This window comes from Petaurus breviceps, unplaced genomic scaffold (genome assembly GCF_028583685.1).
Source record: "Petaurus breviceps papuanus isolate PSGF00001 unplaced genomic scaffold, PetGlider_PUasm1.0 90903, whole genome shotgun sequence".
NCBI classification, from domain to species: Eukaryota; Metazoa; Chordata; class Mammalia; order Diprotodontia; family Petauridae; genus Petaurus; species Petaurus breviceps.
Window position 1 is genome coordinate 154942 of NW_027187376.1, and position 14400 is coordinate 169341.

Here is a 14400-nt window from a genome sequence, read left to right on the forward strand (position 1 = left end):
CTGTACTTCCGCCCCGCCCTCCCCTCTCTGACAGCACTGCCCCCACCCCCACCCGCACCCCCCGTCCCCCCCCCCCCCCCGGCCCCCCCCCCCCCCCGCCCCACCCCCCCGGCGGTCAAGTTTTCACCCCTGGGAGCCCCCCCCATCTCCCCCCAGCCCCCTATGTGAGACCCCCAGCCCAGCTCCTTGAGTGAGACCCCTGTCCCCCACCTAGTGAGGGTGACGACTCCCTCACACACCAGGGGAATGCCCCCATCCCCCCTCCAGCCTGCCCCTCTGAGGTGAGAATCCCCCGTCCTGTCCCCCAAGCAGAAATGGGCAAAATGAGCAGGATCAGGGCTGAGAGCCTGTCTGCAGCCATAGGCTTGCCCTTCATCTCACTCCCAGGGATGAAAACTTGACCGCCCTGAGGGACAGAGCCAGGCTGCCAAGGTGGGGTATCCTTTATGTGCTTGGTCCTCTCACCCAGAACCCATTTCTTTTTAACCCCACCAAAGCCTTCGCTCTCTGGGTAGCTCATTTTTCATTGCTACCATCCACATGCTTGTTTTCCAGTGTTATTTCATTTGAACACTTTATTTTAAAGGGACAGCATGGCATAGTGGATAGAGAGCTGGCCTCAGGACCAGCACCACCTGGGTTCGAATCCTCCCTTCAGACACAGACTGACTGTGTGACCTTGGGCAAGTTACTCTTCGAAACTCTCTAAGACAGTAAATGGCAGGGTAGCTCTCCAAGGTATGGCTAGTGGAAGTTCCTTCCCCAGGGCTTCCTCAGCCTCTAACCTCATGTTATTTAGATGACTTAGGTAAACTTAACTCCTACCTTATTACCATCATCTGTAGTTTAACTTTTACACTCTTACTCGAATGCCAGTCTTCTCATTTGATAGCATTCTATAGTAAGGTTCAAGTTCCACGTGATATTTGATTTGTATGTGAAGAACTACCTCAACTGCCGACTGCTTTTGTATTTCTATCCCCTAAATTTTGGGGGGGGGGCATTTGGGGTTAAGTGGCCTGCCCAGGGTCACACAGCTAGTAAGTGTCTGAACCTGGATTTGAACTCAGGTCTTCCTGACTCCAGACCCAGTGCTCTCTCCACTGTACCACCTAGCTGCCCCAATATGCCCACATTTCTTCTTGAAATTTTATTTATTTTGTCCACACTTCTTCATGGAACTACATGCTTGCTTATTTTGGATTCAGAAATTGTTAGTAGTTTCTGTAAGTGAAATGTCAGTATCAAGAAGGATCGCTGCTTTGTTATGTTTGTCAAGCTACAGAACATCTAGTCGTGAAAATTTTTTGGTGTTTTTTATCTTGGCTTTATTCTTATAGGGATTCTATATTCTTATAGTGCTGTATAGAATCCTATTGTATGTAATCCTGTGTGTGATATAGGATTATAGATTTTAAGCTGGAAAGAACCTTAGAGACTATACAGTTCAGGGGTGTCAAACACTCAAACAACCTAGAGTATGGGCCCAACCAAACCAAAATGTAATTGGGAAACCTGTAACAAAATGAAAATACAACATGTAGATGATGTTACATTTTAAAAGTAAGTCAATATGTCATCCTTGGGGACCCTTATGAACAGATGAGTGGCCCTGTTTCTATCTGAGTTTGACACCACTAATTTAGTTCAACCTACTTTATTTTGCAGACGGGAAAACCGAGAACCTAAGAAGTTAAAAGACTTGTTCAAGGTCACACAGGTAGTGAGTGGGAGACCCTGATTTCAAACCCAGGTCCTTGGACTACATCTAGTACTTTTTCCACTCTATTGATTCCCCATTAATAGACCTATTGTGTGTGGTTTTTAAAAATTATTTTTGCTACTTAAAAATAATTATAATAAACAAGAGAACACTTTTCTGGATTCTTCATGTTAGATGGTACCATGAATACACGGTGATGCCCAAATGGGCAACCACTGGACTCTTCCAAGTTTGCCACCTCCAGACTAGATAGTTCATTTGGCTTATGGGGACCCGTGGAGAAAAGTAACTGGACATCTTTTGCTTTTTCTCTCAGTTGGCTTACTGGCATCCCAAGGAAGTACAGCAACTATATACGAAGTTATGACTGATACTGTATTGGACCCACAACAAGAGAATCTCAGTAAGGAAATGGATGGGCTGTGCCCTCAGCTGTTACTACTGCCCCTCCCCCTTCCTGACCATGGTGTCCCAGGGCCAGTTCAGAGCCCTTCCTACTCGGAGACTCTCCCATCTCTGCCTACCAACTCAAACTGCCTGCTTGTGGAAGCCACAGCAACAGAGGACAATGCAGCAAGCATGGAAATCTTCGTGGAAGCTGTCACTGGAGACTTGTCCCAGAGTGCCCCTGGAGAGACCCCAGGTACAAACATACTTTTAAACACTGATTTTATAGCAATTGTTAGTCATATTTGTAAAAATGTTTCAAGGGCCATCTTGGTGGAGGAGGGGGAAAAATGGCTTTTAGTCAGTAAGTGTTGATTGGGGAGTGTCTTGATTCGTAGCTTTGTAGCTAGTTCCAAGCACAATCTGTTTTCTTGGAGTTTTCTTCTTCTCCCATATGGATGAGATAATGGTTCCCATCTGGAACGATTCTCTAGGAAGGCACAGATGAGAGGGAAGCTGTTCAGAGACATGTGCCGATGCCTGTATTTCTCAGGTGCACTTTCCCTGATGCTAGCCAAGGTTTCTTAGGTGGGCAGACTTTTCCAAAAGTAATCTAGTTGTGTACCCCTACTCCAACCCCTGACCCAGGCTCCTAGGCAGATCTGTACCAAACTCAGCCTAGACAGATTGTTGAAAAGTGGGAGCTGAACGTGTACCCTGAATTAGTGTTTCCCGTAGCTGCCGTCTCCATATTGATCATACTATTCATTTTTAGGAAGTTCTTTCTGGCATTTAACTGCAACACCTTGTGCTAGAACTTTCACTTATTTTTCTTGATTATTTCTGTAGAGATGATGAATGTCCTCTGCTTAAGATATTACCATGACTTTGTGTCCTGTGATCCATCTCATCTTCTCTCGGCTTTCTCACTCTCATCTGTCTTTCCCCTTCCCTCATGAGATTGTTGTGTTTTAGTTATTGTCATCTCTGTATAATCTCCTTTTCTCTCCCCATATTTCATACGTCCCTCTTCAATAATGAAACTCAGAACTGGACTCGGGATTCCAGGCAAGTTCTGAGGTCTGACTGAGGAAAGTAGAAAAATGGCTTTTTAGTTCTATCTACCTGTGAAGATGGGACCACGTAGCCTCGGCCTTCTATATTCCCCCTTAGTGTGTAACATCATGCCGGGCTTTCAGCTAGCTCTTCAGTAAACATTTTGTCAACTGAATGATTCTGCATCTCACACTGAGAAGCCATTTCTCAGCCATCCTCACTATGCTTGAGGCTTTTGTTTCCTCACTTTTCTCTCCTGAATTTCTGTCTCTGTGCCATCCTGTCTACAGGTGTTCTGGTGAAGGTGGTGAAGCTGTACTTTTGTGAAGGCTGTGAGCAGAGCTTTCCTGAGCCCACACTGCTGGCCCTGCACCATTGTCCCAAGACCCTCTTACAATCCAAGGGCAGCCTCTCTATTGCCCAGCATTCTGCAGAACTGAACCTTGGGGATTCCAACCTCCCCAACCCCCCACAGGGGCACAGCCCACCAAGTGGGAATCCCATGCCATGCCCAGTGTGTGGGCAAGAATTTGCCCAGCCACAGGTCCTGAAAAGTCACTTCAGGAGCCATCAGGTCAGCCCTGAGGCCCTCTCCTGCTCTGAGCCAGCGTGTGAGTTCTTGACTAAGGAGCGCAAGGAGCTACAGGTCCACCTGCAGCAGGCCCATGGTTTGGTCCCGGTGCCCTGCTCCTTTCGTGCCTGCTCCTTGCTCTTTGGGAGCCAGCAGGGCATGGAACTTCACCGCCGTTCCCACTACCCCTTCCAGTGCAGCCACTGCAGCTACATGGGCTCCAATGCCAAGCTGTTCTGTCAGCACCAGAGGAGCCACCTGCCTGGGGCTCTCACAGAGCCAGCTCCTAGTCAGCACCCCTCTTCTCAGGAGATGCAGCCAGGTATGAGGCAAGAGCTCAGAGTTTCCCCACTCTCATTTGAAGGGAATTTGGTTTATGGGCTTTGGTTCTAATTTCCAACAGGAAAGATTGCTGCTGGCTTCCTTCCCCCTTTCAGTTAGAATAACAGATCTTATCAAGAGCAGGGTAAAGAGGTTCACTCTTGAAATAAGGGAGTAATTTAGGTATGGGTAACAGCACATCTGGACAGGAGAATCCAAGATCTTCAGGAAAAAGAAAACTCAAACATTTAATTCCTTTTCAGAACTGCCAAAGGAAGAATATGTTTGGCAGTGTTGGATGGGTAGCACAGAAATTTCTTGAGCTTGGAGGTGACAGGAACCTGGAAAGTGGAGAGATGGAACAGAATTGAAAATTCTGAGTCTTGTCAGTGCATAGACTGCAAAGAGAGTAACCACCTTTTTCTGGTGGTAACTACTTCCTTGCTGTGATGAGACAAACAGGTTTAAAGGTGAAAGCTTGGTCTGAGGCTAAAATTGGATTAGGGTTTCCAAGTGAAAATGCCTGAATAGGAGGGATTACAGGCCAGCATTGTGATCTTAGCCACCTTGGGATCCCTGGGCCAAGGGAGAAAGGGAAAGGTCTCTGTCCTTGGACGTGGAGCTATAAAAAGCTGAGGTCTGACCCACTCATTTTACAGAAGAGGAAATTAAGGCACAGAAAGGAGAAGGGACTTTCCCAAGGTCTCTCAGCCCTGGGATGACAGCCCACATTCTCTTCCATATCCAGTGTTCATAAGAAGGACTAGTGGAGAGACACAGGCAACACCATTTAACTTCTGTATGACTGTACCAGGTTAAATTTGTTTGCAGCAACTGAGCAGTCCTCTGGTGAAGGGAAGCCTTCTGAAGAAGCAGGTAGCTTCCTGCCTGGCAGGAAATCAGTAGAAGAGGAAGAGGAGAAAGAAGAAAGTGGAAGGGACCTTCTCTCTCCTGAGGAGAAGGAAGAAGAGAAGAAAATAGAAGATGAGAGTGAAGCCAAGGGTGGGAGCAGCAAGAAAGTCCAAAAGACACGAAAAGGGCCCCGGCAATTCAAAGGTAATTGTATTAGCCCTGAAGCTCTTTGTGAGTAATGAGTAATGCTTTCAGATTTATAAAATAATGTGTTATCTCTGGGGTTTTCTTCACAACAACCCTTCAAAATAGGTATTAGATTTTACAGATGAGGAAACTGAGGCTGAGAAAGGTTAAGTTTCTCAGGGTCACTCAGCTGATAAGTATCTGAGGCAGAATTTGAACCCAGGTCTTCTTGATTCCAAGTCTAATCCATTGTGTCACCTAAGCTGCTCCAGGGTGGAATCCAAGGTCCCCAGACTTTATTTGAGTAAGTTTAATGATGGAGGACTTCATGGCCTCTGAATTGGGTTTTGTTTCAGGCTAGAGCAGAGCTGAATACCATCAGGGTGTTACATTTTTCTCCAGCTTTGCCTTGTCTTCTCTGGAAGGGTATATGGTAGCTATGGAAATGGGATTAAATTAGATCGTTTATCTTGGAGTTTTAAAGTGTTTTGATCAAACCACCATGTATTGTCTGGGCTGTTTTCTCCTGGCCTCAGCTCTGTCTTTTCTCTTTTCCAATTTAGAACAACAGCATTTAAAATCTGTCCTTCAGGGAATCTATCTTGCACAATGAATACCAGAAATACCACTTTTACCTATAATCTCTCCATTTTACAGAATAAGATGATCCCATTTGGATTGTTCACAGCTTTTTACTCCTGGTTTCCTGCCTTAGACTTACTTTCCATTTCACCAGCACCTCTTCCCTCCTTGTCTTTATCAGGACAGGCCCAAGGAAGACAAATGAAACTGTGCTGTTCTATGTGAGGCAGCTGGAGGCTCAGTGGGAGGAGCACCAGGCCTGAGCACAGGAAGATCTGGGTTCAGATCCAGACGTGGGCACTTCCTGACTGTGTGACTCTGGGCAAATCACTTCACCCCTGATCCCCTGACAAGACGGATCCACTAGATCCAGTCAAGAAGGAAATGGCAAATCACTCAAGTTTTGTGTTTGCCAAGAAAACTCCAAATGGGGTCACAAAGAGTCAGACATGACTGAACAACAACAGTGCTGTTTAATTTTTTTTTTCCAGTGGCTTACATAAAGATATACATGGCTGGCTTATCAAATTGGCAGAAAACTCAAAGCTCAGAGGGATTGCTAACACGTAACAGAATTAGACTTCAAAAAGACCTTCATAGGTTAGAACCTGGGCCAAATCTCATAAGCTAAAATCTAGTTTGGATTTCCCTTAAAAAAAACCTACCCCCACATATACTAAATGGAGGTACAGCTAGAGAGTAATTCAACTGAAAAAGATCTGGGGGTTTTAGTGGACTACAAGCCAAGGATGGATCTTTACTGTGATATGATGACCAAGGAAGCTTGTATCATCTTAGGCTGCACTAGAAGAGGCGTTGTGTTTTAGGAGTAGGGAGGTATGATGTCTCTGTCTGCTCTCATTATTGGACCACACTGGGAGTATCATTTTCAGTTTTGGACAGTTTCAAGATAGATATCAGTGAGCTGGAGAAGCACTGCAGCAAGGCCATCTGGGTAGTGAAGAGCATTATTTTCATGTCCTAGGAGGACCGTTTGAAGGTACTTTGAGATGTTTAGAATGGACAAGAGAAGCTTTGGCTTGGGCAAGGGAGAAATACCATAGTCTTCAAATATTTGAAGGGCTACCATGTGGAAAAAGAGAAGGCCTGTTTGGCTTACCCCCAAAAGGCAGAATTAGGAGCAGTGGGTGACAGAGGTGCAAATTTGGGCTTCATGTGAAGAAAAACTCCAGTCCAACAATTAGAGCCACCAATAAGTGGAATAGCTCTGGAGGAAATTCTGAGTTCTCATTCACTGGTGGTCGTTAAGCAAAGCTGGGAGGCCATTTGTCAGGCAGGTTGTGTAAGGGGCCTTTTTCAAGTATGGTTTGGACTGTATGACCTCTAAGGTCCATTTTGTGTCTGGAATTGTGTTTCTTTTGGGTGGTTCTAGGAAAAGTTTTTAAAGCAATGGGATAGACAGGGACAAAACTATAATTTGTTTATCATTTGATTGATTGATTTAAAGGGGTAACTAGTCTTGAAGATTTTCTGTGGCTTATGTTCCTTAACATTTTCAAGAATTAATTGTGTTTATTTCTTGGAGGGTGTGCTGTCAGTTTAGTTATTGTCTCTCTCTACCCTGTCTGAATCTCAGAACTTCACACACACACTTTCTCTCTCTCTCTCTCTCTCTCTCTCTCTCTCTCTCTCTCTCTCTCTCTCTCTCTCTCTCTCTCTCTCTCTCTCTCTCCCACTCTCACACCCTACTCCCCCTCCTATCTCTACCTCATTCCTCACCTATGACCCCCCCTCCCTCTCTCTGTCTCTCCCCCTTCCCCCGCTAACCCCCGATCTGCACTGCCCCTGACTCTGTTTCCCTCCCCCTCCCAGGAGATGTGACCGCTGGCTCTGAATCCTTGTTCAAGACACACATGTGCCCCGAATGCAAACGTTGCTTCAAGAAGCGGACCCACCTGGTGGAGCATCTCCACCTGCACTTCCCCGACCCCAGCCTCCAGTGTCCCAACTGCCAGAAGTTCTTCACCAGTAAGAGCAAGCTCAAGATCCACTTGCTTCGGGAGCTGGGGGAGAAGGCCCACCGCTGCCCCCTGTGCCACTACCGGGCCGTGGAGAAGAACGCTCTGAACCGACACATGGCGAGCATGCACGAAAACATCTCCAACTTCTACTCGGATGTCTACACGTGCCCCGTGTGCCGCGAGGAGTTCCGCCTTAGCCAGGCTCTCAAGGAACACCTGAAGAGCCACGCAGCCGAGCCCACGCGCCTCCATTGCTTCCAGGAGGGCTGCAGCCACGCCGCCTCTGACCGCAAGGCCTTCATCCGACACCTCCGCGAGGCCCACGGGGTGCGAGCCGTGGAGTGCCGGCACCACGCCTGCCCCATGCTCTTTGCCACAGCCGAGGCGATGGAGGCCCACCGGAAGAGCCACTACGCATTCCACTGCCCACACTGTGACTTCGCCTGCTCCAACAAGCACCTCTTCCGTAAGCACAAGAAGCAGGGGCACCCTGGCAGTGAGGAGCTGCACTGCGCATTCTGCCCCTTCGCCACCTTCAACCCCGTGGCCTACCAAGACCACGTGGGCAAGATGCATGCCCACGAGAAGATCCACCAGTGTCCCGAGTGCAGTTTTGCTACTGCCCACAAGAGGGTGCTCATCCGCCACACGCTGCTGCACACTGGTGAGACTCCTCCTCCCTCTGGGTATCCCCCACCCGATTATAGGGTAGTCTCCCGAGCATAGGGCTGCAGGAAGATAGTGGAGAAGAATGTCTCCATTTGGGTCACTAAAGGTTCCTTCTGAAAGAGGCTGCAAATAAGGGGCCAGTGACCTCGAATTGTGTGGTTCCACCCTCTGTTGTGCGGGGCTCAGCTTCTGGAGAGACCCGGTTTCTTAGCTGGCCCAGTAGAAAACACAAACCCCCATTTGTGATCTATTTGTGAATATATCAGTGTGGTCAACTTGGTGTAAGAGTACGGTGTTTGAGCGTCTGAGTTTATTAACTATCCCCAAAATCCTTCATTTACGTAATCTTGCCTAACACCTTTCAAAGTAGGCCCAGGGATCTGGAAGGTGGTATAATATATGTCCTCTGCTCCTGATTCTTCATTCAGACCTAAGAATTAATGAGTTTGAGATTCTGACCAATTCCAGAAGTTTGCAGAGCATCCATCCATGCTAATAATAAAAGAAATTGAACAGAAGGCCCTAATGCCAATTCGGATTATCCCACTTTTACTTTCTTCCCTTTTCTGTAGAGCTCTTTTGTTTGCTTGTCTCTGATAGATTGTGGGGGTTCTGTGGGTCCTTGAAGATGGCCCATAGAAATCAGAAAAGAGGGTGGCTAAGACCAAAAGGCAGCCTTGGGAAATGTGACTGTATCTGAGGCCTAGGTCTCTGTCTTGGACTCCAGGAGGCCCCCAGACTCCATCCATTGTCCCAGTGGTTATGAGGAGGAAGCAGAGGGGCAGAGGAGAGGATGGAACCCCTACTCACTCTTGTTTCTTCCCCTTTTCTCTTTTTGCCCTAGGAGAGAAACCCCACAAGTGCAAGCTTTGTGACTTCACCTGCCGAGATGTGAGCTACCTGTCCAAACACATGCTGACTCACTCAAACACCAAGGATTACATGTGCACTGAATGTGGCTATGTCACCAAGTGGAAGCACTACCTCAGTGTGCACATGCGCAAGCATGCCGGGGACCTCAGGTGTGCACCCGGCTCCGCCCTGCTCTTCCCACCCTTGGCTCCTCTTGTCCTTCCCTCCATTTGCTCTTGACGACTTCCATGTATGAGAGCAAGAGCGAGGCTGCATCATGTGATCCCCTCACCCTTCCTGGAACTGAGCCAGGAAATGCTGCGTGAAGCTCAGGACCCATATCCTCATGTGCCCAGGCCCCCCCACTCACACTCATTCACACTCATACTCTCATACACTCACGCACACTCATGCACTCACACTCATACACACACATTCACTCATACATACATTCACACTCACACACACTCATGCACTCATACACACACTCACACTCATACACACACTCTCTCTCTCACTCTCTCACTCTCTCTCACTCTCATCCAGCCCATCTTTATTCCCCTCAGACTCAGCAGAGGCCCCACACAGACACCATACATTGGCATAGTAGAGTCTGAAAGTGAAGACCAGGCCATGTCTAAGCTGTCCCTCTTTTCTGCCCTCTTCCTTCCCAGGTACCAGTGCAATCAGTGTTCCTATCGCTGCCATCGTGCCGACCAGCTGAGCAGTCACAAGTTGCGCCACCAGGGCAAGTCCCTGATGTGTGAAGTGTGTGCATTTGTCTGCAAACGCAAGTATGAGCTGCAGAAGCACATGGCCTCCCAGCACCGGCCAGGAGCCCCAGCCCCGCTCTACCCCTGTCGGTACTGCAGCTACCAGAGCCGCCACAAGCAGGCCCTGCTGAGCCACGAGAACTGTAAGCACACACGTTTGCGAGAATTCCGCTGTGCCCTCTGTGACTACCGCACTTTTAGTAACACTACTCTCTTCTTCCACAAACGGAAGGCCCATGGCTATGTGCCAGGGGACCAGGCCTGGCCCCACCGACATGCCAGCCAAGAGCAGGAGGGTGCTGAACAGTGCTCAGCTCCCCTGCCAGCTCCAGAGGCCTCAAGCCAGTCTTCTACCCAGGAAGAGGGACAGTGCCCACAGCCTGTGGAGTCAATCGAGTCCAGCTTTAACCAAGCATTGTCAGAGATTTGCATGGAGAAGGGAGAGGGAAAAGGAGAGAACAGTGCCCCTCCTGGGGCTGACTTTGTGGGGACCTCTCCCAGCCCTGCAGAGGTAGATGAGGATGTCTGTACCCTGCATTTGGAGGCACTAAGTGTTGAGTTGGAGCCTGCTGCTGGGCCTCCCCACAGTGAAATGACAGAGACATCCCCTATGGAATATGGGGATCTGGGCACCTCGGAAGCTTTGGGGCCAGAGGAGCCAGATGGCACGTTGGAGGCTCTACCTGACTTTGAGGAAGAACCAGAGCTCCATAATGGTGGGCAATCTGACTTGGGGACTGTGGGAGAACCTGTGCTAGAGAAGCCAGCCCCTGAGGCCCTTAGAAACCCCTTATCCTCAGATGACCCCCCTGATAACTTAAAGGTCCCCTTTAAACCACCTCCATCACCTGGGGCACCAGCTCTGTCCCAGCTCCCTCAGTCAGAATCAGTGCTCAAAGCACTAAGGAGACGGGACAAAGAACAGGCAGAGACCTTGGTGCTGGAGGGGCGGGTGCAGATGCTGGTGGTGCAGGGGGAGGGACAGGCCTTCCGCTGTCCACACTGTTCTTTTGTCACCCGCCGTGAGAAGGCGCTGGGACTCCACACCAAGACCGGGTGCCAGGGCCGCCGGGAGCCCCTCCTTTGTTCAGAATGTGGGGCTAGCTTCAAGCAACAGCGTGGTCTTAACACCCACCTCCTCAAGAAGTGCCCTGTGCTCCTCAAAAAGAATAGGCCTCCACTCAAACCCAGTTCTCCCGCCCTTCTGGACCCTCAGCCTGTTGTCACTGTTGCCTTGGAGAATGTAAGTGAGGAGTTGCCTCACCCCGCAACCTGGGCAGTTCAGCTAGTGCCTGCTGACGGGCCCCCCGCCGAGCCTCCCCGGTCACCCCAGGGAGGCACTGAGACGGAGGGCCCTCCCTTTGACGCACTAGCCCCAGTGGAAGAACATCCCACACCCTTGGCATCCCCTGAGAAATTCCACTTTGAGCAGGGGAAGTTCCATTGCCGTGCCTGCCCGTTCCTTTGTTCCCGTCTCTCATCTATCACTTCCCACGTGACTGAGGGCTGCCGGGGCAGCAAACGTGGTACCTGTCAGACCGAGCTGGGCCCAAGCAGTGAGGAGAAGAGCGCACCGAGGAGTGATCGGGATGAGCCAGGCCCGGCTGGGGAGAATCATGCACCAGAGCCCCAGAAAGGGCAGGGGACCCGCTTCTCCTGCCCCACCTGCCCTTTCAGCTGCAGGCAGGAACGGGCTCTAAGGACGCACCAGGCCCGGGGCTGCCCCGGCGCTGAGCCCCAAGAGCTGCGCTGCAGTCTCTGCCCTTTCACTGCTCGAGCTCCAGCCGCCTTGCGGCTCCACCAGAGGCGGCGACACCGGGCAGCCCCCACACCTTCCCCCACCCCTCCGGCTACCCGTGGGCCCCGCCCCCTGCTGCGGTGCCAGGATTGCAGTTTCACCTGCAAGCAGAGCCGGTGCCTGCAGCAGCATCAGCGGCTGAAGCACGAAGGGGTGAAGCCCCACCAGTGCCCCTTCTGTGAGTTTTCCACCACGCGGCGGTACCGCCTGGAAGCACACCAGTCTCGGCACACAGGAGTGGGCCGCATCCCATGCGGATCCTGTCCTCAGACTTTCGGTACCAACTCCAAGCTGCGTTTGCATAGGCTGAGGGTCCACGACAAGACACCCACCCATTTTTGTCCACTCTGCGACTACAGTGGCTACTTGCAGCATGACATCACCCGACACGTTAACAGCTGCCACCAGGGCGCACCAGCCTTTGCCTGTCCCCAGTGTGAAGCCCACTTCAGCTCAGAGACGGCACTGAAGCAGCATGCACTGAGGCGACACCCAGATCCCGCTCCTCCGGCCCCGGGCTCACCTGCTGAGGCCTCCCAGGGCCCTCTCCTCTGTCCTCACTGTGGCCTCTCCTGCCCCAGCCCCGCTGGCCTGCGCTGCCACACCCGCAAACAGCACCCCCGGCTGGAATGCGGTGCATGCCAGGAGACCTTCTGCAGCCGTGGGGCCTTAGAGGAGCACCGGAGGCAGCGGCACTTCAGCCACCGCTGCCACCTGTGCAGCTTTGCGGCTCGCGAGCGGGCTGGGCTGGTGAGGCACTATCTGGACCAGCACGAGAAGGCGGCTGCAGGGGATGGTGGGGCCGGGGGCCCCCCCCTGCGCTGCCCTTTCTGTGACTTTGGCTGCCGGCACCAGCTGGTGCTAGATCACCACGTGAAGGGGCACGGGGGGACACGACTGTACAAGTGCACCGACTGTGCGTACAGCACCAAGAACAGGCAGAAGATCACTTGGCACAGCCGTATCCACACTGGGGAGAAGCCATACCGCTGTCATCTCTGTCCATATGCTTGTGCTGACCCCTCCCGCCTCAAGGTGAGGGGCTGGGGGAGGGCTCCCTAGAGGGTGAGGTTGGTGTTAGAATGACCAGCTCAGAAGACGATGAAAGGGAACATGATTGACGGGTGCATCGTGCCTGGAGCCTAGCTGAAGGACCAGGGATGACAATGCTCTCTTCTTGGTCCTTGATGGCCCATTGGGGAGGTCATTTGAACCTGGAAATCTAAGGACCAGGGCTGAAAGTAGAAACTCCTTACCCCAGATCCTCACCAGACCCAAGGCGTCCTCATCTGTAAAGGGGGGAGGACCTCTGAAGTCTGAATCCTGAGATCTGGGGGCAGAGACAGGGCATGATAAAGGGCTGAGAGGAGAAGCAGTACTTAACCTTGCCTTCCAGCTCCCTGGGGGCTGGGGGGCACTGAGTGACCTCATCCATTCTGTGTGCTGCCTTTCTCCCCATTTTTAGTACCACATGCGAATCCACAAAGAGGAGCGTAAATATTTGTGTCCCGAGTGTGGCTACAAATGCAAGTGGGTAAACCAGCTCAAATATCACATGACTAAGCACACAGGTGAGTCTGGGCTTTGTGGGGAGGAGGCGGGTTCACTCAGCCTCACTGAGGCAGCAGGTGTGGGAGTGCTCGCACTATGACCTGCAGAGTGTCTGCATCCTGCCAGGCCTGGGGCGACTCAGGGCAGGGCGGCCTGGCTCCTGCACGAAGGGAGCGTGAACTATTCTGAGTCAGGCGAAAAGAAAAGGCAGATCAACCAGATAGAATATAAGCTCTTTGGGAGCAGAGATTATTTTATTTTTTAATCTTTGTATCTCCAGTTTCTAGTGCATAGTAATGCTTATTGATCAGTTGGTTTCATACAGCAGACAGCCATTTGCCCAGCATAGCACTCTTAGAAAAACAAGATGGATTTTCAGGGCTTCTAGGATTTTGTAGATATTGTTTACTCCTCCCCAATCCAGTCTTCCCAGCCATCCTCTTTTACCTATTTTTCCCTTGACTTAGACTAGTGTTTATTATTTGTTTCTAAAAAACTGAGACTCTGGAGCCTCTCAACAAATAGTGAGTCCCTTGGCCATGCCGTTCCTCGCCCTTTTTGGACTCTTTCTACATAGCCATTGCTTCTTCTTGTCCTGAAAGGTGGCAATTTAGGCATCAGTTAGTGATACATATTGAATGCCCTTGTGGAGGGCATGGAGTACAAAAGAGGAGACGTGGTCCCTGCCTTTGAAGAATTTACAGTCTAATGGGGAAAGCAGGAGACAACAAGAAATCCCCAGAATAGGGTTCTGAGGGTTGAGGTAATGTGAGCTGTCAGAGCTGATATGTTAGGTTTTGAAGTTCCCTGGAGGAGGGCTAAAAAAAGGAAACATAACTAGTGTGTAAGCTCTGAACAAGGCTCTTTCCCCCTTGTTTGGAGATCCCCTCTTCACTACTATTCCCACCCCACCCCCAGCTCCTGGCTTTACCTCCCTGATTATTCTAGTAAAAGGCCAGAAGTCCAGATTAAGCTGTGAGCCAGAAGGCAGGGACCTTGGTCTCATATCTGTGCTGTGGCTAGCCCCCATGCCAGGAGTTGAAACCTGTAGAGGACTCACCTCATGGCTAAAATACTTGTCTCATAGCTGTAATACA

General features: G+C 50.5%; 1 protein-coding gene across 7 annotated transcripts in view; it reads left to right on the forward strand.

Moving 5' to 3' along the window:
• The window catches only part of ZNF142 (zinc finger protein 142), a 20224-nt gene that overhangs the window by 1240 nt on the left and 4584 nt on the right, over positions 1-14400 (forward strand). For 5 of the 7 annotated variants that reach the window (XR_011165878.1, XR_011165879.1, XR_011165880.1 and 2 more), the window contains exons 2-8: positions 2040-2366; positions 3457-4059; positions 4890-5114; positions 7512-8324; positions 9174-9351; positions 9856-12787; positions 13218-13323. Coding sequence is in view for 4 of the 7 variants with exons in the window: in XM_069075139.1 (XP_068931240.1) it covers positions 2087-2366; positions 3457-4059; positions 4890-5114; positions 7512-8324; positions 9174-9351; positions 9856-12787; positions 13218-13323 (5137 nt within the window). In the remaining 3 variants the exon portion in view is untranslated. Of the gene's footprint in view, positions 1-1668; positions 1721-2039; positions 2367-3456; positions 4060-4889; positions 5115-7511; positions 8325-9173; positions 9352-9855; positions 12788-13217; positions 13324-14400 lie in introns of all 7 variants that reach the window. The other 2 variants (XM_069075141.1, XM_069075142.1) reach the window with 2 other exon arrangements.